The sequence below is a fragment of the Brachypodium distachyon genome, chromosome 2, assembly GCF_000005505.3.
Source record: "Brachypodium distachyon strain Bd21 chromosome 2, Brachypodium_distachyon_v3.0, whole genome shotgun sequence".
NCBI classification, from domain to species: Eukaryota; Viridiplantae; Streptophyta; class Magnoliopsida; order Poales; family Poaceae; genus Brachypodium; species Brachypodium distachyon.
The window spans coordinates 42359267-42384847 of NC_016132.3; the positions used below are offsets into that span (position 1 = coordinate 42359267).

The window sequence follows — 25581 nt, forward strand, 5'->3', positions numbered from 1 at the left end:
TCTGTTGTTACCATGTGGGTCGTTGGTTCCATATTGCACCCTAAATAAATGCATTGCTTCCGGTTGCCAATTTTCTTTGTTCCATTTGTTTTTTTTTTACGAAACTTTGCTCCATTTGTTGCTGCTGGCTGACCAGAATATCATACTGTATCAAAGTTCCCAATTACGTAGTACCAATGATGACGAAACAGAGATGAACCTTGTAGCATATCAATTGCTGCGAGGCTGCGACAAATCGTATAGTTTCATTATTTGTGGTATATATGAATAAAATCGTTGTGTTACTCCTATCCTCTCCTCCGATATTCCTACTGCACATTCTTAATTATTACAGCAAAAAATGAAAACAAAAAACATAGAGCCTGTGAATGATTCCAGCGCGCGCGAGGCAGCGGCAGCAATCAATCTCGGTACGTTCTCAGAGCATCCTGTCGGAGAGGCTGGGCAGGCGGCGGAAGAAGTTGACGGCGGCCGCGGGCATGGGGTCCCGGAACATGGGGTGCCGGAGGTAGTAGAATCCCGTGGCCACGGCCACCATCTTGGGCGGCATCGCGTAGAGCGCGACTGCGACAGCGAGGCACACGCCGACGAAGATCCGGCTGGCCCGCGGGTCCCTCCAGCTGACGAGCGCCTGCAGCCGCTCGCCCTGCGCCGCCACGTCCCCCATGACGCGCTGCACGCGCCCGGCCAGCGTCCGCAGCCTCTCGTAGCGCAGCCTGAGGACGTCGGGCGCCGGCACGGCTTCGAATTCCTCCTCCAGCTCGTCGCCCTCCACCGTGTCCGCCTGCGACAGCCGCGCGTCCATGCCGGCGGGCGCCCGCGGCCTGAACCGGTAGTACCAGACGCCGATGAGGAACACGTAGAGCGAGGCCGTGGGCACCACCAGCTCCGGGTACCAGACGAGGACCAGGTAGAGCACGTGGACGAGGACGGTGGTGGAAGGGTTCCGCCAGCGGCGCACGCCATCGAGCCAGCGCTCCAGGCCGACGGCCCAGGCGAGCACCCCCATGATGCGGAACCAGTTGGCCTTGGCGCGGCGCACGCTCCAGGTGTGCGCGTCCGCGTCCAGCATGTAGCGCACCACCTCGGGACCCAGCGGCGGCTCCGACCGCGCCAGCCACGCCGCCACGGTGCGCACGGCCGCGCCACGCAAGGCTTCCTGCTGCGCCACGCCGATCGGGCGCAGGTAGTGCATCCGCGGCAGGAGAGGGGACGTGTACGTGGCCCAGGTGTCCGGCAGGTGGGCCGGCGACGTGAACCGCACGGCAAGCTGCACCTCGCCCATCTTCTTGAGCCCCGACCGCAGCAACACCAGCAGCGGGTACGACGCCGTGTAGGCGCGGTTGCTCTCCAGCGTGGACACGCGCACCCGCACCTTGCCGATGCGGTAGTCCTGTCGCTCGTCCCCGGCGCCCGCGAACATGCGCCAGTTGTCGAACACGGCCACCGTCAGCACCGTGCACGGGTCGTACACCTGCCACGTGTACTGCTCGTTCCACCGCGGGCTGAAGCTGTCCGTCACGGTGCGCGTGCGCACCCACTTCTTGCCGTACTTGGCCACGCAGTAGGCGTCCGTCGACCCCTTGGACCCTCCTTTCGTCTTCATCGGGAGCAGGCCGCACGCGCCCACGATGCCCAGCTCCAGCACGCCCACCGGCGGCTTCCACAGCTGCTTCGCCGTCGGCCGGTAGTCGCTGCACACGTGCGCCGCCTCGTCCAGCACGTGGTACCCTCCTTCCAGGGAAAGCCGAAGGTGCAGCCGCCCGGAGTAGAACCCTGCAGGCTGTCCATGCGGATGATCCCCGGCGTCTCCGTGACCATGACCATGGCCCATCCCGCCTTCGAGATTGAACCATCTTGACGCGACCAGCTGCCGCTCGTCCAGGCGCTGCTCCACGGAGCTGACGGGGATGGTGGCATGGCCGAGCAGAGAAGGCTCCTTGATCATGGACCGGTCCTCCACGAGCAGGACAAGGGTGTCGTCCAGCGGCTCGGAAGCCACGAACATGAGGTCCTCTGCCCACGCGAACGCCGAGCCGCTGCTGCTGGCCACTGACCGGCGGGTGCGCGCCGACTGGAACCCGAGCTGCACCTTGACACGCACGTCGAACGGCAGCCCAGGAGGCGGCGTCGGCACGCGCAGGTCCTGCGCTTCGATGACGGACGCCCGCAGGTACCAGAGCTTGGGAGACTGGTACACCTTGGCGCGCGTGTACGCGGCGTAGGGCGCGTCCGTGTTCCACGCCTCCGGGAACACGTCGTCCGCCTGCGTGCCGATCCACACGGACACCATGATGTCCCCCGTGACCATGCCGGGGTCCCCGCCCTCCAGCCGGTACCACTGCGCCGCCAGCGGGCCGTCCGGCTGGTCGCGGACCGGCACGTCCGAGAGGTCGAAGCAGACGCCGCCGAGGAAGGCGTCCGCGGGAGACGGCGCGCCGCCGTCCCACACGGATATCTCCAGCGTCGGCTCCGGCTTGGCGTGGCTGATGGCAAACACCTGGTTCCACTCGGGGCTGCCCGTGCCGGAGACGTCGCGGCCATGCCGGGAGCGGAGGCAGTGCGGGCCCGCCTGGATCTTCACGTAAGGGCCCTCGCAGGGGCGGATGCCGCGCACTCTGACGATGCGCACGAAGAGGTACCGCATCGGCTCCACCAGGTCGTACGTCGACTGCACCGGCTCGACGGCTTCACCGGTGGACACGAACCGCCCGGAAATGACGCGGGGCGAGGCGGCGTAGTAATCGGGCGGCCCGTAGCCGCCGCCGCTCGGGTGTCGCGGGAGGCGGACACGCTCCGTGCTGGACGCCATCCGCGTCTTCCGCAACTCAGGCGGGTAATGCTCTGCGCCATCCGGCCCACCTGCTTCACGCTGCGGCTCCGGCTCTGGCTCCGGTTCCGGCTGCGGCGGCATCATTCGGGCGTGCATCGTCACCGGGGGTGGCATCATCGGGCCGTGCTGCATCGGCGGCATCATCGGGCCATACGGGCCGTGCATTGGCGGCATCATCATCGGGCCGTGTGGCCCGTGCATCGGAGCTTCCTCCACGATGACGACCGGAGGCTGAAACTGTGGCTGCTGCACCTCGACGGCGGCCTCCGTAGGCTCGGGGACCTCCGGGGGGAGCTCCCTGGGCGCTTCCGGGGGAACCTCAGGCGGCGGCGCGTTGTCACCCCCCTCCGGCGGCTTATTATCCTCAGGAGGAGGCGGCGGCGGCACGGCCGGCTCGTCGTAGTAGTAAATCTTGAGCCCGACCTCTCCGCGGATCCAGCTGAGCAGGCTTCGTTTCTCGAGCGGGAAGTAGACGATGCCTTCCTCCCCGCGGCGCGAGAACTGGGAGCCGTAGATGCGGACGCGGCCGAGGAAGTTGTTCTTGCCCCCGCCGCCGGAAGGGTTGAAGCGGCGGTCGTGGTAGAGCGAGACGTCGAGAGCCTCGGCGTGCATGGTGGCCGGGTCGGGCACGGCGAACTCGAGCCGCTCGTGCCACTGCGGGTTGAGGTCCCGCGGCACGGTGCGCGTGCGCTTCCGCTGCCCGTCGAAGTCCGCCACGGCGTAGGCGCTCGACGTGCCGAGACCGTCCTTGGGCACCAGGTCCCGTGCGTCCACCACTTCCACGGCCAGCTTCCGCACCATCTGCTGCGGCGGCGGCCCCCCGGCCGCCATGGACGGATCGACGGAGGCGCGTGCGGCGTGGGGGTGAATGGGAAAGCGATCGGGAGGTGGCGAATGGAATAGGGTTCTTCGTTATGATGTGGATCGAGCGGAGTAGTGAGTGATTTCCAAATGCTTTTGCTTTTGCGGGGGGAGAGAGTGAGTGGTGTGCTTTCTCAAGGAGAGAATCTGGGCTGGAGTGAGGGAATAGAGGAAGCTAGTAGAGAGGTTATTCGGAGGTTGTTGGTGGCTTTCTTTACCTGGAAGCTGTCCATCGCTTTGCTCGATCGCTCGCGCGCAGAATCTCTTCTGTCTGTCGTTGCTTGCTGCTTTCTTTGTGATCGATCTGTGCGGTGCGGCCATGCCTTCTCTTGCTGCGGCTGGGTCGCGACCACCGCCCGCCGCCGTTGCACGATGCGCGCGCGTGCGCCAAACATATGTGTTCCAGGAACGCCGAGGCTGTGCATAACCGCCGCCCCCCCCCGCCTTCCACAGCTTGCGGAGCCTTTTCACTTCTTTCCTCGTGTGATCCCGATATATACGCGGCACCGTATATACTGGTAGCACTCATCCGTGGTCAAACATTTTCTTTGCGTCTGACCTCAACACGCGAGACGGTTTTTTCCTGTTTGTAACATCGCGTAAACCAGACGCAGCTAAAAAAACGGATATGTGAGAGCCTTACGTCGATCAAAGGTGGAATTTATTCTGTTGTCACTCACAAGACAACATGACATAGGTGGACAACATGTAGAGCACGTCCTCCGGGATGCGAATTAGCATTAGCAGATTTGCTGCCTGATACAGCTGACAATACTAAGTAAATCTGGGTTCAGAAAGATGTGAGAATGCAAGAGATCGATGTACTGCGCAAAAAAATAAAATAAAAACCGGCACAGCCAAGCCACCGATGACCGAAGAATATCGTGGCTAGAAAGGCGGGCGCCACTTGTTCCCTCTCCTTCCATCTCGCCGACGAGACCAGCCGACGGATGACGTGGTGATGCCGCACACTGACAAGCCATGACTCACTGGACATGTAATAAAGGGATCCATCTATGTATTTTTTTAATGAAAACTTTAGGAAAGATTCCGACAGTATAATATATTAATAAAAATATATATTTAAAAAGAGGAAGGGGGGAGAGAAATGCAAACGGCGAAGTCAATCAATCTTTTAACAGTTTACATATCAATATCCCGGCCCCAGTCAAGTTAGGGTTAAGTTAAGAATGGAAAAACTCGCGTTGCGTCTTTTTTTCCGATAAAGGGTGCTTTATTGGACTGAGAAGTCGCATCAAGAAGATACATCAAAGTTCGCATCCGGCTTCTGCATAACAAGATGCACACAGCCAAAAACGGTCCAAAAAGAGCAACAAAAGTGGTTTATTACAGTCTGACAATAAGCAAATTAAGAAGCCTGCAGACGTCGACTACGCTGCCAACCACTGTGGGTGAACACCTCCTTGACCGCCCGCTCCACTTGAATACATGCAGCCGTAACCAATGGCCTTTCCTCCTCTCGCTGAAGCAAAGACCACAACCGGAGCTAGTGCATACACTGGTAAATAACCTGCATCAAGGAAGGAGTCTGTCGTTTATTAAACAAAATGTCGTTTCTGCATAGCCAAATCGACCAACAAAGAGCAGTCGCTCCCACCAAAATTTTAGCTCTAAACTTACTACCTATACCGTTCAGCCAATTGCCAAATATATTTGACAAGCTTCATGGTGGGCGAAGGTTAGAAGCCACCTGAATGGTGGACCATACTGAACGAGCAAACTGACATTCAAAAATAAGTGTTTCGTCTAGTCTTTCATAATCTGTATATGTTACGTCATGTGTATTGCGCGAATATCACGGCCCTAGTTAAGTTAACAATTATATTTCTTGCATTGTATGGTAGAGACAGTTCAGACCGGTTAATTTGTGTACCTTTAACTCACGTAATTTCGGCTGCGTTCTTTCCAGCTTCTATGACTGACTTTTATGCAAATTTGTCCTCTCCCAACTTTCTAGGAAAAGCGTCCACCAAATTTGGTTAGGATTTCAAACTAGTTTAGAATACTAACCAAATTTGGAGGTCGGTTTCTCTAAGAAGCTGGGGAGAGCTTGAGCTCAGGCATGTTTGGACTTCCATCTAAGCAGCAAGTAATAATGCAACAAAAGCATCTTCAGGCACAACCATGTCTTACCTTCATGTGTAGAAAAAAGCACAACTTCCAGGCTACACACAGGTAGCAGCTTTGACCAGACACATTACTCCGCCCTTCAACCAAACAGGCCCCAAGAGAAAAGTAAGGCCGACACAGGAAAGAAAAGAATCATCTACACTTATGCGTGATGCGCATGGTATCTTCACCCCTCAGTGCCCCTTGAGGTCCGTTCAGAACCCCACCGAGATATGCCACCGCCACATGCCGCAACCATATATATGGCGTTGCCGCATGGACATGAGATGAGCCGCCGCCATGGGCTCATAGATGTCATCAGGCCGTCACCGCAGAGGGGGGGGGGGGGCGCAAGAGGTTCGGGGAGCGAGGTGGGACCCAGGGGCAGCGAGAGAGACCGTTTGATATGTGTATTGATGGGCCGGAGATCTTGATGAATATATAGTGGACTGATAGTATAGAGTGTGTGATGTGCTCGTGGTGTAGGAAGACCGCTCTAGGGGACAAAACCCGCCGGATTAGTGGAGCCACAACCTCCAAAGACAACCGAGTCAGTTTTGGTGTTTAAGAGGCATTGTACTTACCTAAATGGCAAAGCTCCATCCGGTTGTTGAAAAAAGAATCCGGAGCGTGCATTTCAAATGCTGGTCGACACGGTTTTTTTACTTGTCCATCTCTCCAAATGGTTCGCCTTCGCGACCTCTCAATCAACTTTGCCGTTCACTTCCAGGCGTCCGGCACGCACCATGCGCACACCTCATCAGCACATTGCCGACGCTACATGCACATTCCGGTCAATAACTTCCGTTACATGTCTATGAACATAGACGACAATGGATGTGTGCATCATTTTGATGCAGAGGCCGGGGTTTCCAACCTCCTTACGGAAAAAAATGAACATAGACGACATGCAAATACGCACGATTGCATGAAGCTGCGAAGCTAGGCCGCCCATGGATTCCACGATCTTTACTGCTTTACATGACGATGGGTTCAAACATTCCTGGCAGAGAAGAACCTGTGAGTTACAACGACCCCGAGCACGAAGGCGGCGACGGTGGCCGCGATCAACTGCCCCTTGTCCCACTCGGACCGGGACCGCTCCTTGTCCCTGGTGACCTCCATGTCCCACGCGGCGGCCACCTCCTTGGCCTCGTCCATCCTGGCGCGCGCCATATCGGCCGTGCGGAGCGACACCTTGGGCAAGGTGAGGCAGAGCACTCTGCCGTCGAACCGGGCGGCTATCCTGTCGACGTCGGCCGTGGGGGGCAGCTGGAGCGTCCTCTGCACCCGCACCACGCCGGCCGACCGTTGCCCACGTAGAGTCAGCCTGCCGCCGCGGTCCACGAGAACGCGGAACTCTTCCTTCTTGAACCCTTGAACCAAAGTTGAACCGCGTATTTCATGTCAGCCAGGTGCCGTCAATTAATATCCCCGAATTTTATACTCACTCCGTTACATATTAAGTGATTTTTTTATTACATATATGTAGACGTATTTTAGTATATAGATACGTTCGTATTTAGACAAATTTAAGTCACTTAATATGAGACGGAGGAAGTACATAGGTTGAGAGATTTTACCTGGGAGGTGAAAGCGAATCAGGTAGTTGGTGGCGCCATCGTCCCAATGGGGGATGGGGGCCAAGTCCAAGTCGACGTCGCCGGGGTGCGCGCCGATCGCCGATCCCTGCGGCCAGCTCGCCATGGTGGAACGGCCTCGAGTTCGCCTGATCGGCCGAGATTCGTGAATTGGATGGCGCTTGTTTGCCTTGCCTTGCTGCAATGCATACCTTGCTTATATACGTATCACCGCTGGTGCTTGAGCTGTTGTCCTTCCTTGGTTATTCCAAGCTTTGTCTGTACAACTTCAGTTGGGTTAAGGGCTAGGAATCTCTTCTCAGGAAATAACCCATTTCTCCCGTCTTCTTTTCTTTTCCGCATGCGCGTGCAAGTCTTCTCATGTGAACAAGAACAACAGAACTGCGGCGTGCCTGTAAAGTTTCATGCATAAGTGTAAAACAAACCGAGTTTAATCTGCCATCTCTTGCAAATGAGCAGATCGAAGATGCAAACTATATAATTTTTCTGCAGTGTGTAGACAGCAGTACCGGAGCCAAAACTGAAAAGTGACCCATCGTGAAGTCAGATCAGTGCACAACGTCATGTTTGTTCGGTGGGAGCGGAAGCAGGGGTAGCGACTCTCCCCTGTCAAAATCATTTCATGAGAAAAAAATAGTAGTACTATGGGCGGTATAAGCCAACCTGCACCATTTTAATTAAACAAAGAACAAATGCATCAGCGATTGGCTAATGTTTGGCACAATGGCCCTCCCGACTTTCTCTTGGATGGAATCACATGTATCTATGTTTCCTGATTAATCTGCCATGAAATTGGGCCAGAAGGACTCGGGCTAACAGCCTAACGTACACCAGCATTAGAATTCAGCCCTGGTCACCCCCTCATCTTGGGTCCTCCACTAATTCGAGCCACCAAACTTCGATCAACTGGTGAACAGCGACCGATTCTTACGCGATCATGAAATCGGACACAATGCCCGCGATGCATTGCAATTGCGTAAGATGACTAATTTGCTGAATCAATACTCCATGTTATATGTACAAGCACGTACACTTTGAAACACTTGAAGCTTCAAGTATATCTGCCGTGTCATCAGCTACGTATATACATCCGGGTTGGTGTGTCATCATGTACACGCACGGCAGCACGAACCATCACACTAATGGCGTCCATGTGATTTGATATTGTCAAGTCAATTCCTGGCGAAGAGCCTGTGGGAGACGAAGACGCCGAGCGTGAAGGCGGCGACGGCGGTCGCGATCACCTCCTTGTTGTTCCCGATGGCATCCGCCCACTTGAACCCCTCCTCCTTCCAGCACCGACCCTTCTTCTCCTGCCTCTCCGTCGTCTCTCTCTCCGCCGCTGCCTGCAGCCTCGCCCTGGAGGCCTCGATCCCCCGCTCGGCTTCCCGGCCGACATTCGCCCGGTGTTCATCAGCAGCAGCACCCTTGGCATTCTCTGACGGCGCCTCCGCCTTGGGCTTTGGCTTTGGCTTGGGCTTGGGCTCCTCCTTCTTCTCCTCCTCTGCTTCCTTGGCCGCCGTCGGCATCTCGCTTCTCTCTGCAGTGCTCTGTTCCTTGGCCTGCCTCGTCCGAGGCAGCCTCGCCCTCGCCGCCTCGATCAGCCGCTCCGCCTCACGGCTAATCCTGGACTTCGGCTGTTCTGTTGCTGCCTTGCCGGCCGGGTCCTGACCCCCCTGTTTGTTCTGCTCCTGTGGCGGCGGCGGCGACGGCACCGCGGGTGGCGGCAGCTTGGGCACGGTGAGGACGAGCACGCTGCCGTCGTAGCGGCCAGTGATCCCGTCGAGGTCGGACGTGGACGGCAGCTGGAACACCTTGTGGATCCGCGTGGCGCCCCCCGCCCCGTGGCCCTGGATGGTCAGCCGGCCGGCGGGGTCGACGTGCACCCGGAAGTCTTCTTTCTTGAACCCTTTTAACCAAAACAGTTTCATTCAGCCAAGCTATCGACCAAGTGCAAGTTGGATTGGCACAATTTCACCGAGGGTTTGAGCCATTGAGTTGAGGTGACGATTCATACCTGGGAGGTTGAGGCGGAGGAGGTAGATGCCGTCGCCGTCGACCCACTCGTACGTGGGGTCGATGTCGGCCACCGCCGTGGCTTTCGCCGCTGACGACCCTTGTTTGCTCGCCATCTCGCGTACTACGGTTTTACTTGCAGGATTCCCGGCCGGCGATCGATCGACGGCGTACGTGTGGGTTCACAACTAGGTGGAGTCGTGGAGGTGTTTCTGAATCAATTACCGCAGCGCGCCTCATATATGGATGGATGGATCAGCGGCCTGGCAGATTGCATGAGTCCTGAGGGTAAACTGTTCCAAGCTTTTCTTGAAGGTCACAGAGAAATGTTATCGTGGAGGTTTGGATAAAGGCTAGGGGTGATGTCGAATCTCGATCTCCTCCTGCTGTAAGTACGTGTGTCCGGTTCAGCTAGCTTTCGGCGTGCGCCATCGTATACCGAGTACGAACTTACCTAACACACATATCTTCATATCATCTCATCTCACGGAAGCAAGCATTGCCCACCTAGTAGTCTTATTCGAGACTTGCCAGGAGTTTCCCAAGATCTAGATTGCCGGTAGAGACCCCGGTAAAGAGGAGATTTATTAATTAATTTATTAATTAATTATTGGGAATTTCTACTTTTCTGTTCCTTCTATAAAGAGCTTTTTTACAGTACACCGGTACGACCAAACATATCTAACCATTCGTTACCGAAGGATAACTTAGTCATTTGCCAAGTAATTTGGACTTCTCCGTCCTATCGCCTCGATCCCTTCGGTACGTCCAGTGCTACCTCCATCAAGCAGCAGCGTCGATCAACACTTCTATGAGCGCTCGAAATCACCCCGCCGTCCTCACTGCCTCCAGCCGACGCCGTGCAATCAACGCGCAGCGCCGTCTCCAGCTGCGGTCCAATCGAGGCAGCACGCCTGCAGCCGCCGCCGCGAAATCGAGGCGCAGCGCCGCCTCTGACCGCCACAACCAATCGAGCCGCAGCAGCACGCCGACGTTTTTGACCCGGGCGAAATTTGCTCCCAGCCGTCCGATTGGATCGGACGGCTGAGAGTGAACCTGGCGCGTCGCGAGCCCTAGCTGGGCTTTTTGGGCCGCGCGCTAGCCAGGCCGCCCTAGCTGGGCTGTTGGGCAGCGTTTGCGAGCCAAGCAGGCTGCACGCGCGCGCGAAGGAACTTGGCTGTGGGCCGCCCGAGCGTGAAAGAGGCCGTGAGCTAAAACTTTTTTTTTCCACAGGAGCATCTATTTACAGTTATATTCAGATTTTGCACAATTTTGGTCTAATTTTTGTCCTATTCAAACTGAACGAGATGTTTGTTTTAGGAAATAGTAAAGTGCAAAATGATACTTCTAAAAAGTATAAAGTTATAATTTTTTGTTCATAGTTTTCGCTGCAAATAGGTTAAAAGTATTGTTTAAATCAAAAGAACGTGATTAAAAGTGTTTATTATGTTAATTGTGACCGTGTTATTTTTTCTTGACCAACGTCATTAATAGCATGATCATGATTAATGTTTAAAGTGTGCATTTATTTTATTTTCTGCCCAACGGTGATATAGATTAAATTGCACAAATAGTTGTATGTATCAATTTTGACCAACGTTGGATTAGTGCATGCAATTGTTGTTATCTTCTCACGTCATTGTGGTTTCAGGAGGGTACTACTTGATGGGATGCTTCAAGGATGTACCAACCCTCTGGGGTGACAACTACACTGAGTGAAGAAAGAAAGTGGACCTGGCCTTTGTTTATGCCCAGGTGGACTGGGTGGTTGACACTTCACAGCCACCAAAGCCTACAGAGAGCTAGTTAGGGATGCAAAAGATGATGATGATGCTTGGAAGAAAAAGAAGAGGGAGTATGTTCCATTGGAGATGTCATACACCCTCAAGAAAAAGTGGCTCATCGCCAATAAAAAGTGCATGGTTTTCATAAAGAACACAATTGAGCACGCTATTGTGGGCTCAATTGCAGAGTGTGCTTCCGTAGGGGAGTATCTTGAAAAGATAAAGAGCCAGTTTACTGGTTCTTCAAAGACATATGCTACCCAGCTGCTGAAGTAGCTGGTCACAGAAAAGTACACACGAGGGGGACATGGCATAAGAGAGCATATTCTTAGGATGAACAACATGGCTTCTAAGTTGAAGCCCATGGATGCTGATCTAGAGATTAAGCTTGCAATGCTTGTTCATCTCGTTATGGCTTCATTTCCAAAAGAGTTTGACACTTTTGTTGTCAACTACAATATCCAACCAGAGAAGTGGGATATTGAAAAGACTATAGGCATGTGTGTGCAAGAGGAGGATAAAATTAAATCATCATATGGTGGTTCCCTGAACTATGTGTGGGATAATAAGAAAAAGAACTTCGCTCAAGGCAATCAAAGTTCTCCTTCAAAGCCACATGGTAAAGCTCCCATGCAACATCAGCAACAGCAAAAGACTCTTCCAGTGGACAAAGACACATGCCTCCACTGCAAGAAGACCGGGCATTACAAGAAAAATTACCCGGAATGGCTAATGTCAATCATGGCAAAGAATGGTATAAACTCCATTTCCTTTGTAAATGAATCCTTGTATACACAGTTTTCAAAATCTACTTGGTGGATTGACTCTGGTGCAACTGTTCATGTTGCAAATTCTTTACAGGGATTCCGTTCGACGCGGACTACGCAAAGAAAGAAAAGATGCATTGAAGTTGCAAATGGAGTCCAAGCGGACGTAGAGGCTGTCGGCGACATCTCCTTGGAGCTTCCCGATGGATTTACGATCCAGCTTAGAGATGTGTTTTATGTTCATTCATTACACAGAAACTTGATTAGTGTATCACGTTTGGACAAAGTTGATTATGAATGTCATTTTGGACATGGCAAGTGTGCCATATGGTTTAATAATGATTGTGTGGGTGTTGCCTTCCTTCACAATGAGCTTTATTTATTATCCATACGTGAAAAAGTACATTCTGTGTGTAAAGTGAATGAACATGTTGCCGCATCGGAGAAAGTACAAAAGAAAAGAAAGAGGACTTATGAATCATCAAAATTATGACACTGTCGTTTAGGCCATATTTCGAGGGGGAGAATAGAAAGACATGTTAAAACAGAAATTCTTCCTCCATTAGAGTTCTCAAAAATAGAGCAACGCGTAGATTGCATTAAAGTAAAGTATGTAAAACAAATAAAAAAGGGTGCGATACGTAGCACTAGCACACTCGAAATTATTTACACTGACATTTGTGGACCATTTTCTGTGAAAAGTGTGGATGGTTATGATTCGTTCATAACATTCACAGACGACTACTCCCGTTATGGTTACATTTATCCAATAAAAAAAGGTCAGAAGCATTGGATAAATTTAAAATATTCTAAGGCTGAAGTTGAAAATCAGCATGATAAAAAGATAAAGATAGTAAGATCCGACTGCGGGGGGGAGTACTACGGTCGGCACACCCCATACGGCCAAGTCCCTGGACCTTTTGCAAGGTTCCTATAGGAGACTGGAATAGTTGTCCAGTATTCAATGCCGGGCGAGCCTCAGCAAAATGGAATAGCTGAATGGCGTAACCGTACCCTTATGGATATGGTGCGCAGTATGATGAGTTATTCCACATTACCATTGGGATTGTGGATGGAGGCACTAAAAACCGCCATTCACATTCTCAATAGAGTACCAAGCAAGTCGGTGCCCAAAATACTGTATGAGCTGTGGACAGAAAGAGTGCTCTCTCTACAACATCTGCGGGTGTGGGGGAGCCCAGCTGAGGCCAAAATGTTTAACCCAAATATTGCAAAGTTGGATACCAAGACAGTAAGTTGCCATTTCGTTGGCTATCCTAAAAGATCAAAAGGTTTTCGTTTCTACTGTCCAGACAGATATACAAAGTTTGTGGAAACGAGACACGCCGTCTTCTTAGAGGACGAAATGATGAGGGGGATCACGGTAGCTCGGAAAGTTGATCTTGAGGAGAAGAGAGTGCATGCACCTAATCCGATGACTCAAGAGCCATTCTTTTCACTACCTATTGTTGCCGCACCGACAATCCTTGAGATTGTGGTGCCGACACCTGTTGCGACTCCACACGTGGCAACAATGAGTGAAGGTCTGGAACCTATCCTTCAGGAGCCGATTCAACCCATTGTTGCACATGAAAGGGAGCTGCAACAGCCCGAACAGGCGCCACATGTAGAGGCACAGAACGTGCCAGAAAATGAGGCCCCTAGAAGGTCTCAAAAAGTTAAAAAGTCAGCAATTCCAAAAGATTATAAAGTTTATAATACAGAAAGAGTTCATATGGAGAATGATCCCACTTCATATCAAGAAGCCATGAGTGGTTCTCACTCATCGAAGTGGCTGGAGGCATGGAAGATGAGATGAGATCGATAGTTCTAACGAAGTTTGGGACTTAGAGGAAATTCCTAAAAGAGCCAAAAAGGTAGGTTGTAAATGGGTCTACAAAACCAAATATGACTCTAGAGGGAATATGAAAAAAATACAAAGCATGACTCGTGGCAAAAGGATTTACACAAAGAGAAGGAATAGATTACAATGAGACATTTTCACCAGTCTCATGCAAAGATTCCTTCAGGATAATAATGGCACTAGTGGCGCATTTTGATTTAGAACTACATCAGATGGATGTAAAATGTAAAGATGGCATTTCTAAATGGGGATTTAGAAGAAAAGGTCTACATGAAACAATCCAAGGGTTTTATCATGGAAGGCAAAGAAAACATGGGATGCGGTCTAAAGAAATCCATTTATGAATTAAAGCAAGCCTCTAGACAGTGGTATCTAAAGTTTAATGAGACCATTAAGAAATTTGGGTTTAAAGAGAATGTTGAGGACAACTGCGTTTATGCAAAGTTTAAAAGTGGGAAATATATTTTTCTAATTCTGTATGTGGATGATATCCTGCTTGCTAGCAGCGATGTCAGTCTACTACTAGAAACAAAGAAGTTTTTGTCCTCAAATTTTGATATGAATCATATGTCTTGGGCATAGAAATTCACCGAGATAGAAAAAATGGGGTTTTAGGACTATCGCAAAATGCATATTTAGAAAAGATTCTAAAAAAATACAATATGCATGCGAGCAAAGTCAATACGAGATCGATCAAATGAAAGCGGTTCCATATGCTTCGGCCGTTGGAAGCCTGTAGTATGCACAAGTGTACACTCGTCCTGACTTAGCTTTTATCACCGGAGTACTCGGTAGATATCAAGAAAATCCAGGCATAGAGCACTGGAAAATTGTAAAGAAAGCTTTGCGTACGCGCAAGGCACAAGAGACCTCATGCTAACATATAGAAGATCTGATTCCCTAGAGATAAAAGGATATTCAGATGCTGATTTTGCGGGAGATAAAGATGATAGAAAATCCACGTCTAGATATGTATTCACTCTCGCAGGCGGGGCTATTTCATGGAGAAGCTCCAAACAGTCAATAGTTGCATCATCCACGATGTATGCAGAATTTATAGCATGTTATGAGTCCCCGGGGCAAGTGATATGGTTAAAAAAATTATACCCGACTTGAAAGTAGTGGATTGTATCGACAAACCACTAAAGATGTACTGCGACAATCAACCCGTGGTGTTTTATACTCACAACAACAAGTCGAATAATGCTACCAAACCAATAGAGATAAAGTATTATGTTGTGAAAGATAAAATCCAGGATCACACTATATGTCTCGAGCATATAAAGACAAAGGATATGTTTGCGGATCCGCTTATGAAAGGCCTGCCACTCAGTGTGTTTAAGGAACACTTAGCCGGCTTTGGTTTAAGGGAAAGCCTATGATTCTTGGATAAAGAATGGCCCGAAAAGAACAGAATTTGTTTCAACATTGAAAGGTATGTCGTAACTGTCTGATTCTATCGGCAATTGAGATGAGACGATGAAACATGCTCTACGTACTAATCGGTGGTGAAACGAGTAAAGCAAAAGGTATATAGTTAAAAGAAAGTTGAGATCAAGAGGGAGAATGTTAGAGTGATCTCCCATCCGTGTGGGCCCAACGGCCCATCGGGTCTAGATCTGATGCGCCCTGATCGGGGGCGCCCAACCCAATATGGTTGGCGGGCCCCTGTCGCACTGCGCTATATAAAGAGGGGGGGGCTGGGGCACGCACGACGAGGTTCGCTGCGTTGCAGTCACCCCCCACCGAACACACCCCTACCGATTTAGGGTTTGCGCAGAGGCGACGGGAAGCTCCGTCCACGTCGTCGCTCCCCGCCGTCGACTCTCCCTCGCCGTCGCTCCCTCCCCGTCGACATGGCCGCACCGTCGAGTTCTTCGTCCAGCCAAGGAGAAGGTAATCCCCTCCTCCTATTCTCTCTCTCACTCTCTCTCTCTCTCTCTCTCCCCAATACCCGTACCATGTTGATCACAGAGAGTAGCAATCTACCCGGCTATATCCTCACTTAGACGTTTTCTAAGATCTAACATCCCCCACCCCGCCACACCAGCGATAAGTCATTTGATTAAAACATAGTAGGCCCCAAAGCCCATATATCCCAGAGCAGCCGGTTCACATGCTCGGGGGCCTGACGTCTGCACCGACGCAACTGTTGAGAGTCTCGATGCAGTAGGCGCAATGGCACATGGCGGTGCCGAGCTGGGTGTAATGACCATAAGGGTGGTGGAGCTGAACTTGCCGTGCGCAGGCTCCCAACGAGCCAGGTTAGCCTGCGAGTCCGGACACCTTGGAGTTGATCACGCACTTGTACCACGCACTTGTACCCCTCCGACTTGCTGCTGGACACCCGCGTGCGTTTCGTGGCGTCGGCATCGGTTCGGCCTGGACGTTCGGGCCGAGCTTTTGAGCTCGGGCTCGGCTCGGTCGGGCTCGGGCTTGGCCTGCTAGTTTGCCAAGCCCAGGCCGAGCTGCAAAAATGGGCTCGTTTTGTTGTCGGGCTGAGCCCAGCTCGGCTCGGGCTGCTCGAGAAAGCCCGAAAAAATAACAGCCCAGTTGACTATTAGTGATGTCGGCCCAGTCCAGTCCATCCCGATAGACATGGCCTAGCTCGAGATGGTCTCTCTCGTTCCCCAGTCGTGCGCTCGTGTCCTCTCTCTCGTTTCCCTCTCCCTGTGCCCTAGCCGCCGCCATGGCCTGTGACCTAGCTGTCGTCGCCGCCTCTGATCTAGCCGCTGCCGCCGCCTCTGACCTAGCTTGCACGCGGACCCCGCCCCCGCTCTTGTGATGGAGATGGACGATGATGAATCGGGTGACGGCCGTGAGAGGTCTTTGTCCTCGATTTTGAAGAAGGGCAAGGCAAAGGCCATGAAGGAGAAGCGCACCTGCTTTGCTGTGAACTTGTGCTGCTGTGACCTGTGAGTCTGTGATGTGCACCTGTGAGCCTATATGTTGTATTTGCTGTTTGATGTATGCTGTTTTGGTTCAATCCTATTTGCTGCATCATGTTTTCACAAGTTTTTGATGTTAATCTGCATCATCATGTATTTACAAGTCCTTGAGGTTCTACAATGATTTGTGCTTTCAAAATGGTCAAATTCTTTTGTCATTATCAAAAACTGCATGTTCTGGACACAATTCTACTGGGCTCGTCGAGCTCCCAGGCTCGGCCCGAGCTTCAAGCAAGCCCGAGCCGAGCCACAGATCCAGGCTTGAAATGGTTTCGGGCCGAGCCAGGCTCGGCTCGAAATCTTCGGGCTTTCGGCGAGCTCGGGCCGAGCCAGGCTCGGCTCGGCTCGCGTCCAGGCCGAGCATCAGTGCAGGCGAAGTAGTCCTCGACGCAGCCCTCCGCGGCGCCCGCGAGCTTCTCCATGTTGTGCACGGCGAGGAGGTGCAGCTCTTGGCCGGCCCACACGGGGCAGATGAGCACGCAGATGGCGAGACAGATGAAGATGCCGATGGCGATGGTGACCATCCACTACTGCACCAGCGCCGCCAGCTCGTCCACGCGATACCCCGCCATGGCCACCACGCTGTATGTCAGGATGAAGATGGTCATGCCGTAGTCGAACCGTGCCTTCACCCTCAGTAGGAACTGGGAGAAGGTGGTTGCCGTGGCTGCACAAGACAACATAATTGCTTGGTGTGTTAGCTGTAGTGAGTAGTCGATGTCGATCGGTCAGAAGTTGGATAAATCGATACGTACTAAGAAGAAAGAGTTTGTCAACAGACTTGCTCGCCACCCAGTTCACGCCGAGCGCAATCACATCTGCGCTCGTCGTTGTGATTAACCAAAGTCAACATGCATGATGCAATTGTAGCTGGTTCGTAGTGCCATTCGTTTTAATCGGTCGCGACGACTCACCAACAGTGTACTCGAAGATCACGACGACTGTTATGATGGCCCACAATATGATAGACCCATCGACGCCATCATACAACGCACCGGTGTAGTAGAAGACGGAAACCAGAGTGAGAGCCAGGCCTACTTTGACGCCGGGCACCGCCTTTCGAGGATCGGCAGCGTCGTACAGCTTGGCTTTGAACATCGCCACGCACGTGGCCAACCATGCCCATGCCCTCATCGCCGGGCCGGGCTCGTACTCCATCGTCACCGTCGCGCCACTCTGCGCGTCCCTCGCGGCGGCCTCCATGCTGGCCGGCAGAAGCACCTAGCGAGCAAGGCCAGACCCCCCCTAATGTCGACCCCTCAGGATGATTTTATATCTTCTATGGAGTTTTTCTTTGCCGCTTTGATTTTTCTCGCCCCCTCGTGATGATTTTCTGGCTCCCTCCCTGAAATGCTCAATCAATTTCACAATACAAGTCACAGAAATATGTATATGGTTAACACTCTAAAATTTTGAGCATAATATATGCTACGATATATGGACTTTGCCATGTAAGAATAATATCATTACAATTAGTTTTGAAAATATGTTTATGTTATGATTTTATTTGTAAACATATTGTAAGTCAAAAACATATCTTGGGTATTTCGCTACGGACTCCAGTGTCGTGGAAGGTCGGCAAATCCAAAAAGGAGAGGTCCCGGAAACTAAAACTATCCACCTGCTGCTAAAGTTCACGAGACCACGACAGTCTATTTTGTTGAACTAGTGTAATTCCTTTGGGTAAAACTCTGTTCCAGGTTGTAATTTTTGCTTTGAAAATACTAGCAAGACAAATTTATCTGCTTTGCCAGTATACCAGAATGAACAACTCTCCAAACGATGTCAATATGTAAGCGTACATTCAAGTGCACGAATGGAAACACGATCAAGTAATGAATGCTGAGGTGAACACAATGTAACTGACAACCAATTGCATTTGACACGATTCACAATAGGTCTCAATCACCAGAATTTATTAACAACAGGCTCCGAAGATCAAAATAATAAGTTAAAATGCTAACGTTAGGATGGCAAAGGGACAAAGGAGAAATCAAGATCAGAATGATGCCACAAACATAACTTGGTGCCATGTATTTCTTCCGTGTTATTCCAACCGACCGAAACTGAAGAAAAAACATCCCTATGGTCCAAGATATGCATCTCAATGCTTGAGCACCAAGGACAAACCAACTTTCGTGCTCTTCTCAATTGCCTTGGTGTCTACCTCACCGGAGATGGTGACGAGCGACTTGGGGCGCCATTCATGCTGGACAAGGGCACTGGCCATGCCATAGTTGTTGAAGCGTGCCTTCACAGTGGTGTGAGGGTCCAATGAGTGCTGCGATCCAAAGATCAGTGTGCTCTCGTTCCTTGAGAAGCTGTGGGACAGCTCAGCTCCAACAGCGGTGCTTGAATGAGGCTTTACCAAGTGGTAGTAAGACGCAGTCAAGGTATCACCGTGATTGTTCCTGAAGACTCAAATAGTAATTACCACAGCGAATGATAAGAGTCATGGCAAATATACACAGGTAGCGCACTTGATGCCTTGGTATGGAATTAACTTGATGCCTTGGTATGGAGTAATAGGAATTCAATATTAATGTGTGGTAGCTGAGCAGAGAAATGATACTTACAGATGAAGGGAAGCAATAAGATCCGGATTTGTGAGACTTAATGCTGCATTATACTTGGTGAAATTGCTAGTTGCTGTGTCAAATGAGACATCAACACCAACTGAAAGTTCTTTGCTTCCAAAGACACCAGAAAGATTAACCATAGGGTTGGGATTCAGCCCAACATTTGCATTTATGCCAGCAAATTCATGTAGGTACTGGAATTCAAGCTATCAAGGCAGAAAAAGACAACTTAAGTTTCTTTAAATCTCAGTAATCGCCATGTTGCATAATGAAAAAAAAGTTAAGAAAATGGAGCAATGAGAAAATTATACCTTCCCCGACCTTTGGTCTGGAACAACCAAGCTGAGAATTGATTTAAGCCCTGGAGTTCCAAACTCATCAACTGTGACTGTTGTCAGAAGCTGGAAGATGTGAAATGTTCATCAGTGAATCATATGTCTCAAGAATTGTACATTCTTGTAAATTGTAAATTCAGATTGTGAGGCATAAAAAAAAGTCAAATATTATGAACCAATGTAGAACACTGTCAAGCAAAAACATCTATGAAATTATCATACATGGTTCACGTGAGCTAAAACAAAAGTGGAGTGCAGGAGGCTTACATCTGACTCTGAGTTTGCTTTGACATCAACAGTCAAGTTCTTGTTCTTGATCTGGGTCTGAAGCTCGCCAAAGATGGACTCATTTTTCCTTGTCCCTGCGGCTGTGATAGCCTGTAGACAAACCAAAGTCATCAATATGGGAATATCTCAATATGGAGAGCACTGTATACAGTAAACGAACACTGTATACTGATTAACTCATCTCCTTATATACAGTGAGCAACTAATAAGCAACACAGGTGTGCTTCGTGTCATGTAACCAAGACGATCCACACTTAGATCACAAGGAAAGGGGGAACAATAGTATACAGAATGTTTTGACAGCTTCGTCGACACAGTCAACACATCTATTATCTACTCCTATTATCTACTAAAAGTACATGATGAGTGTTAACCAGGAAAAAAAATAGGATGCTAGAAAATCCCACAAAAAAGTAAAATATTGGTCCCTAAATTTGGTGGGGCCACTTTAAGTCAACAAAGCATGACTGTTGATCTACATAACAAAAGGTGGACCAATGATATTTATGCAGTGCAGGTTCAGGAACACATGATCTCTTCCACCATGCAAGACAGATTCACATAAGCACCGATCAGATCTCTTACGCAGATTAACGGTGCACAGATTCCTTTGTTATCCTCATCGCACACTATCTTATTTGTATGGCTGATCCGATGCATACATCGATCCAACTAAAGGCAAAGGAAATCACCTCATTAACATGCAGCATGCAGGAGTACCAAACAAGCAATACAAGTCTGCATCAATTGTACTCCCATTACCATGTAGCATGCCCTTCCTGATGCATACGTGATGATGGATCAAAATTGTGTTCATCTTCGGTTTGATTTTTCTCTCATATAATTATTTGTAGCACACTTGGAGATCCATTAACAGGAAATCAGCACAACACAGGCAATCACGCGGCCTTAATTCAAGCATAATAGCAGATGTCAAGGTCACTGTTGTTCATTCAGTTCCTTCCCTGTTCAATCTATCTCATTCTAAATTTCTACTTGTTCCAGTTTTAAGAAAAACAACAAATTAGTCTCAAGAAAAGGAGGAAAAAAAAAGCATGCATGCAGCCCGTGTACAACTAGGACATGCATATGGAAAATTAAAGATCCACCCGAGCACAGGTTCTCCTTTTAGAATAAAAAAAGGGTCTAAAAAATTCAATAGGAAATCTCACATGTAGGTATGAGAATGGACCACGCATCTACAAATTTTCATGAGAAAGCGGATTGGTTTGTAATCTGCATGGGGATCTAAAAAAGCATGTTGAGTTGCTTTTTGTTTATTTGTTATGCACAGGCCGCAAAAATGTAAACGTTTGCACTAAAATCTGCATGTAATACTTGGCAATTGGCATATGTGATTCTTGAGAAGTATTTGGAACAAAGGGAAACGATTCTTTTTCAGGCAGGAGCATATGTTCCAGGCTCACTTAGAGGTTTCCACGCACATATCGAGTTAGCTTTTATTCAAATACTCCAACCTCCAAAAAGAACATGAGCTAGGCGAGAATTGTAGGCAAAGTCTGAGCAAGTAATAAAGATTAGTCAGTGCCAGAAAGTAATAAATGTTAGAAGCTGTGGTCAAGTTTAGACAACCACAACCAAGAACTTCTATATATGCATAGACCATGCACTGCAAAATGCTAAAACTGAGTCTGCTGAGTATCAGAGGCCATGTTGAACGGATAATGTGTCCAACGACCATGTTGATCAACTCATTCGAGATAATAACAAAAAGGAGGGGGAAAGCCAAAAACAGATGTACAGATCGATGTATTTAAGTCATACACTCAGTTTTTTACCACTATGGTTCACAATATGTAGGGCTTGCATACTAAGAGACACAAACTTGAAATGATACACGTTGACAGTAGCAAGCCATGCTTGATCTATTTCGAGCAGTTAGAAGAAATCATGGTCCAATTCCATCAAATATTCAACTTTCCTGGCCCTAGGTACATGCCGGTGACAGATGTCGGGGAAGAGAGTTGTGGTCAAATCTTAACTCCATGCAACCTATCTGTTAGGAGTAACATAAAAATAACCTACTGACTCAGATACAAACAATTCCTGGTCCAAACGTTAACTTCACTGGCCTCAAATCATGTACAACAAACATTTGCCTCACATACTATCTAAGACTTTAATTCTCAGGGTGAACAGGCAATCCGTATTAAAAAGAACTGTAGATTTAAATCACGTAGAAATAATTAGGTAGCTTGCGAACATAAATTTAATTTTGGATACACGTGTTGATCCACATAGATAGTGTACGAACTACCTGGTCGTGGCTTAACAAAATGATGCGATCAACTACCAAAAATTCGAGTTTCAACAGAAAAACAAAAGCAATGTACTGATTTAATACCGTATTCCGGTTACAACATAGCTTGCCATCCGAATTTCTACTTACAGCTCGTTTGGCACCCATCATTTGGGCCTAGAATTCTGGAATTCATTTTGAATTCTAGAAACCAACTTGTTTGGTTGGCATGGAATTGGCCACAGGAATTCAATCTCAAATTCCATGGAATTGCACTATAACTAACCCCAATTCCTCTCCAAAATCCATCATTTCTCTGGAATAGTCTCTCACTCTACAAATCTATGTGGTAGACAAACATGATTTTTGAACAAGGAATTCAAATCCAACCAGATTTCATTTCATTTCTACCAAATGAAATGAAACAATGGTTGCCAAACGGGTAAATGTATTTATCTGGCGTGCATATGAACTTTCAATACATGTATTGGTTTAATGTTATGTACAACAAACATGACAGCTTAGCACAGATGGCTGACCAATTCCACATCTCAATTTAACTGTATGTACAAGCGGCCAATCGTCTCACGTACAAACCGACAATCGTCTACTTTGTACTTACAAGAATAGTTATAGCTGCTCGATTAATTCCTCACAGTCCATTATTTCCCAATTATAGAGTGTATTTTAATTCCTTAAGACAAGGCTTTGACAAACTGTTACTACTATCGATACGTAATTTATGTAACGACGCAAAATCAATACCATTAAATTAGTGTTAACAAAATATAACATTTATGATAGTAATTTCATATCACACAAACCTACAAATAGATCCAAAATACGCCTTATAATTTGGAGTGAAGCGAGTACTGGCGTATTATATGTCACATAAAAACTACCTGCCAACTACAAATGACCGTCTGGCTCGTGATCCAAAATTGAACTTCCTGTAGTTATCAAATATCTCATACATATAGGACATGCTATTATTAACAATACTAATTTACACATGTCCAATAATTGAAGATGATAAAAATGTCTCCCGCGCAATTACCTGGGACGCCATGCTACTATGCTAGTAATCCCTAAATAAAGATTTTAATCTCCTACCAACACCTGAGGGTCCATAGTTCTCTCCATCACCAAAACTGAGAACTCTACCTTCAGAACACGGAACTCGCAGGAAGGAAAACAGATCGGCACGAACAGTGATCTGTGACCGCAATGACGAGACACAAAGCACGAAAGAGGGATCGATCGGCCTGATGCTAACGTCCCATCTGCACTGTAAGTCTGTGACCAGCCAATTAAACGTGGGGAGGATGCAACACAGACGGCAGTTGAGACACTGATACATTCCTATGTGGCGACGTGACACGAAATGTAGAATTGCGTCGGAAAACCGTGCTTGCGCATTCCTGAGGGAAAAGAGAGGAGAGGAGGGTACTCACGACGCCCTCGGGGGTGCAGGTGGTGAGGGTGAACTTCTGGTGCGTGCAGTAGTCTCTGTACAGCAGATCTGCGCGCAGCCATCACAGCATCATCAAGATCGGCCGGCCGGCTCGAAGAAACAATCAGGGGAAGGAGGAGCGCGCGCGAGTGAGAGAGAGAGGGAGATTTGCGGTACCTCTGGTCTTCTTGCCGATGTCAGTGTAAAGCCCAGGAGCCATTGGGGCGGCGGAGGCGAGAGACCGACCGACCTTGCGGCGGGAGGCGAGAGAGAGAGGGAGAGAGAGGGCAGCGGCAGCGTCGGATGGAGGAAGGCGGCGACCGGTTAAAATGGAGTCGTGGCAGATCTTGCCTCCCCTGTTTTCGGAAGAAAGGAAGTCAAAAAAACTCGATTTGGATGATTCGTGTGTTCGTGTCGCGTCGTGCTTAGGTGCGCTGCGGTCAGGCTGTCGATGGGACCTGCCTTTGCCTGCGCCGCATCCCCGTCGCGAAAGGATCTCATCCCGCTTTCCTCCCCTCTCTCTCTCTCGCCGCACGTGGATCGGAGGGACTAGTTTGCGCACGCACGACCATGGCCTTGGGCCTTGGCCCAGCTCCATTCACGGCCACACTTGCGAGGCTCTCTTCTTTTGAGCTTCTGGGCCAAGACAGCTCGAGTTGAAAAGAAAGGAAAAAATTTCACGTGCTGTTACGAGAAGCCCAACTAAAATCACGTGTAAATAAACTGCTAGGATAAACTGCTTTCGACCAGCTTTCCGAGCTTCTCCGCACGAGGAAAAAATAACTTGCCCTCAGGCGAATCGTTATTACAGCGAAATTGCCACCACAGGGAAAATCCAGACCCGCCCAACCCCTCGCACTCGTCTTGCGCGGCCGCGCCCGACCCTAGCTTGCTCCTCTCCACTGCGCCGCCGCTCTCAGGCGGCCGCCGGCTTCCCCAACGCCGCTCGCCGCCTCCTCCACCGCTGCCCGACGCCCTTCCCATCCCGATCGCTGGCCGCCGCCCTCCCTCCATCTCAATCTCTCGGGTGGGCGCCGCCCCCATCTCCCCCGAATCTCCTCCCGTCTTCCTCTCCCCATCTCTCCCGGAGCTCGTCGCCGGCGGCCGGCCATGCAGCCTGGAGCTCGTCCCCGCCCTCCACATCTCCCCCGGACGCGCCGCTCTCCCACAGATCCACATCTCTCCCTACCGCTGCCCCTTCCCGCCTCCATGAGCTAGCCTCTGTGAGATTATGACGAAATCTGGATCGAGCTGCAGAGAGATGCGACGGCTAGTGTTGTTCCCTGCCTGTGTTCATGCAAATAACATTTTTTTTTGGTTTGTGGATGCATCTGTAATCTGCATGTTGTGCTATGATTCTTTTCTCTGAAGCATGGGACAATTCATTTTCCTTTTCTCCATCAATATGCTCTCCGAGGTTGATTAATATTGTTGTATATAGTGAATTTTTCAGAATATTGTTGATTAATATTCTTGTATAGAAGAAATTTTCAGAACTGTTGTATAGGTACAGATTGTGCATAAACAGAATTGTTGTACAAACTTGTGCAAAGAAAACAATGTGATCATGTTTTTATTATTATCTACTAGCAAAAAATTTCTTAGAATTCATCTTATTGGTCAATTCGGTGGTTAAAATAGTGAAAATAATGATATTATGAAGTAAACATGAAATAATTGAAACCTAGGGCCTTAGAGACATTTCCCACCCAAATCAGACAATAAGCTGCAATTTTAGAAGCCGAAAAGAAGGGATCAAAACAGCTTCTTGGAGCTTCCTATGGCAGCAGCTTCCCTCAGAAATTCAGCTGAAGCTCGTTTATGGAGAATCTGCACCCGAAAAGAAGGGGGCCTTAGATTTT

The 25581-nt window shown here is 49.5% G+C and overlaps 4 protein-coding genes and 1 pseudogene across 4 annotated transcripts; all 5 read right to left on the reverse strand.

Annotated features, from left to right (window-relative positions):
• Window positions 1-226: 226 nt before the first annotated feature.
• On the reverse strand, window positions 227-3843 carry LOC100844262 (protein QUIRKY). The gene has a single exon (XM_003566772.4). It carries the CDS (start codon window positions 3662-3664, stop codon window positions 419-421), a length of 3246 nt encoding a protein of 1081 aa, XP_003566820.3. The 5' UTR covers window positions 3665-3843; the 3' UTR covers window positions 227-418.
• A 2737-nt stretch (window positions 3844-6580) lies between these two features.
• LOC100844563 (21.9 kDa heat shock protein) lies at window positions 6581-7585 on the reverse strand. Its single transcript, XM_003566773.4, has 2 exons — window positions 7408-7585; window positions 6581-7200 (listed from the first exon to the last, which is right to left on the reverse strand). Exons 1-2 carry the CDS (start codon window positions 7529-7531, stop codon window positions 6818-6820), a joined length of 507 nt encoding a protein of 168 aa, XP_003566821.1. The 5' UTR covers window positions 7532-7585; the 3' UTR covers window positions 6581-6817.
• Window positions 7586-8397: 812 nt separating this feature from the next.
• Window positions 8398-9793, reverse strand: LOC100844872. The gene is made up of 2 exons (XM_003566774.4): window positions 9443-9793; window positions 8398-9334 (listed from the first exon to the last, which is right to left on the reverse strand). Exons 1-2 carry the CDS (start codon window positions 9555-9557, stop codon window positions 8598-8600), a joined length of 852 nt encoding a protein of 283 aa, XP_003566822.1. The 5' UTR covers window positions 9558-9793; the 3' UTR covers window positions 8398-8597.
• A 6175-nt stretch (window positions 9794-15968) lies between these two features.
• Window positions 15969-18143, reverse strand: LOC100845482 (annotated as a pseudogene).
• Window positions 18144-18652: 509 nt separating this feature from the next.
• Window positions 18653-24176, reverse strand: LOC100828494 (mitochondrial outer membrane protein porin 3). The gene is made up of 6 exons (XM_010233655.1): window positions 23897-24176; window positions 23721-23788; window positions 19986-20096; window positions 19695-19784; window positions 19381-19589; window positions 18653-19215 (listed from the first exon to the last, which is right to left on the reverse strand). The coding sequence occupies exons 1-6, from the start codon at window positions 23937-23939 to the stop codon at window positions 18909-18911; spliced, it is 828 nt and encodes a 275-aa protein (XP_010231957.1). The 5' UTR covers window positions 23940-24176; the 3' UTR covers window positions 18653-18908.
• Window positions 24177-25581: the final 1405 nt, after the last annotated feature.

Bases quoted from the DNA above. Each gene is read 5' to 3' on its own strand.
- LOC100844262 (XM_003566772.4), bottom strand. From the start codon at position 3,664: ATGGCGGCCGGGGGGCCGCCGCCGCAGCAGATGGTGCGGAAGCTGGCC.
- LOC100844563 (XM_003566773.4), bottom strand. From the start codon at position 7,531: ATGGCGAGCTGGCCGCAGGGATCGGCGATCGGCGCGCACCCCGGCGAC. The intron at 7,201-7,407 runs GTAAAATCTCTC...CTTTGGTTCAAG, and splicing joins GATTCGCTTTCACCTCCCAG to GGTTCAAGAAGGAAGAGTTC.
- LOC100844872 (XM_003566774.4), bottom strand. From the start codon at position 9,557: ATGGCGAGCAAACAAGGGTCGTCAGCGGCGAAAGCCACGGCGGTGGCC. The intron at 9,335-9,442 runs GTATGAATCGTC...TTTGGTTAAAAG, and splicing joins CCTCCGCCTCAACCTCCCAG to GGTTCAAGAAAGAAGACTTC.
- LOC100828494 (XM_010233655.1), bottom strand. From the start codon at position 23,939: ATGGCTCCTGGGCTTTACACTGACATCGGCAAGAAGACCAGAG. The intron at 20,097-23,720 runs GTGAGTACCCTC...GTTTGTCTACAG, and splicing joins CCTGCACCCCCGAGGGCGTC to GCTATCACAGCCGCAGGGAC. The intron at 19,216-19,380 runs GTAAGTATCATT...TTGAGTCTTCAG, and splicing joins CTTATTGCTTCCCTTCATCT to GAACAATCACGGTGATACCT.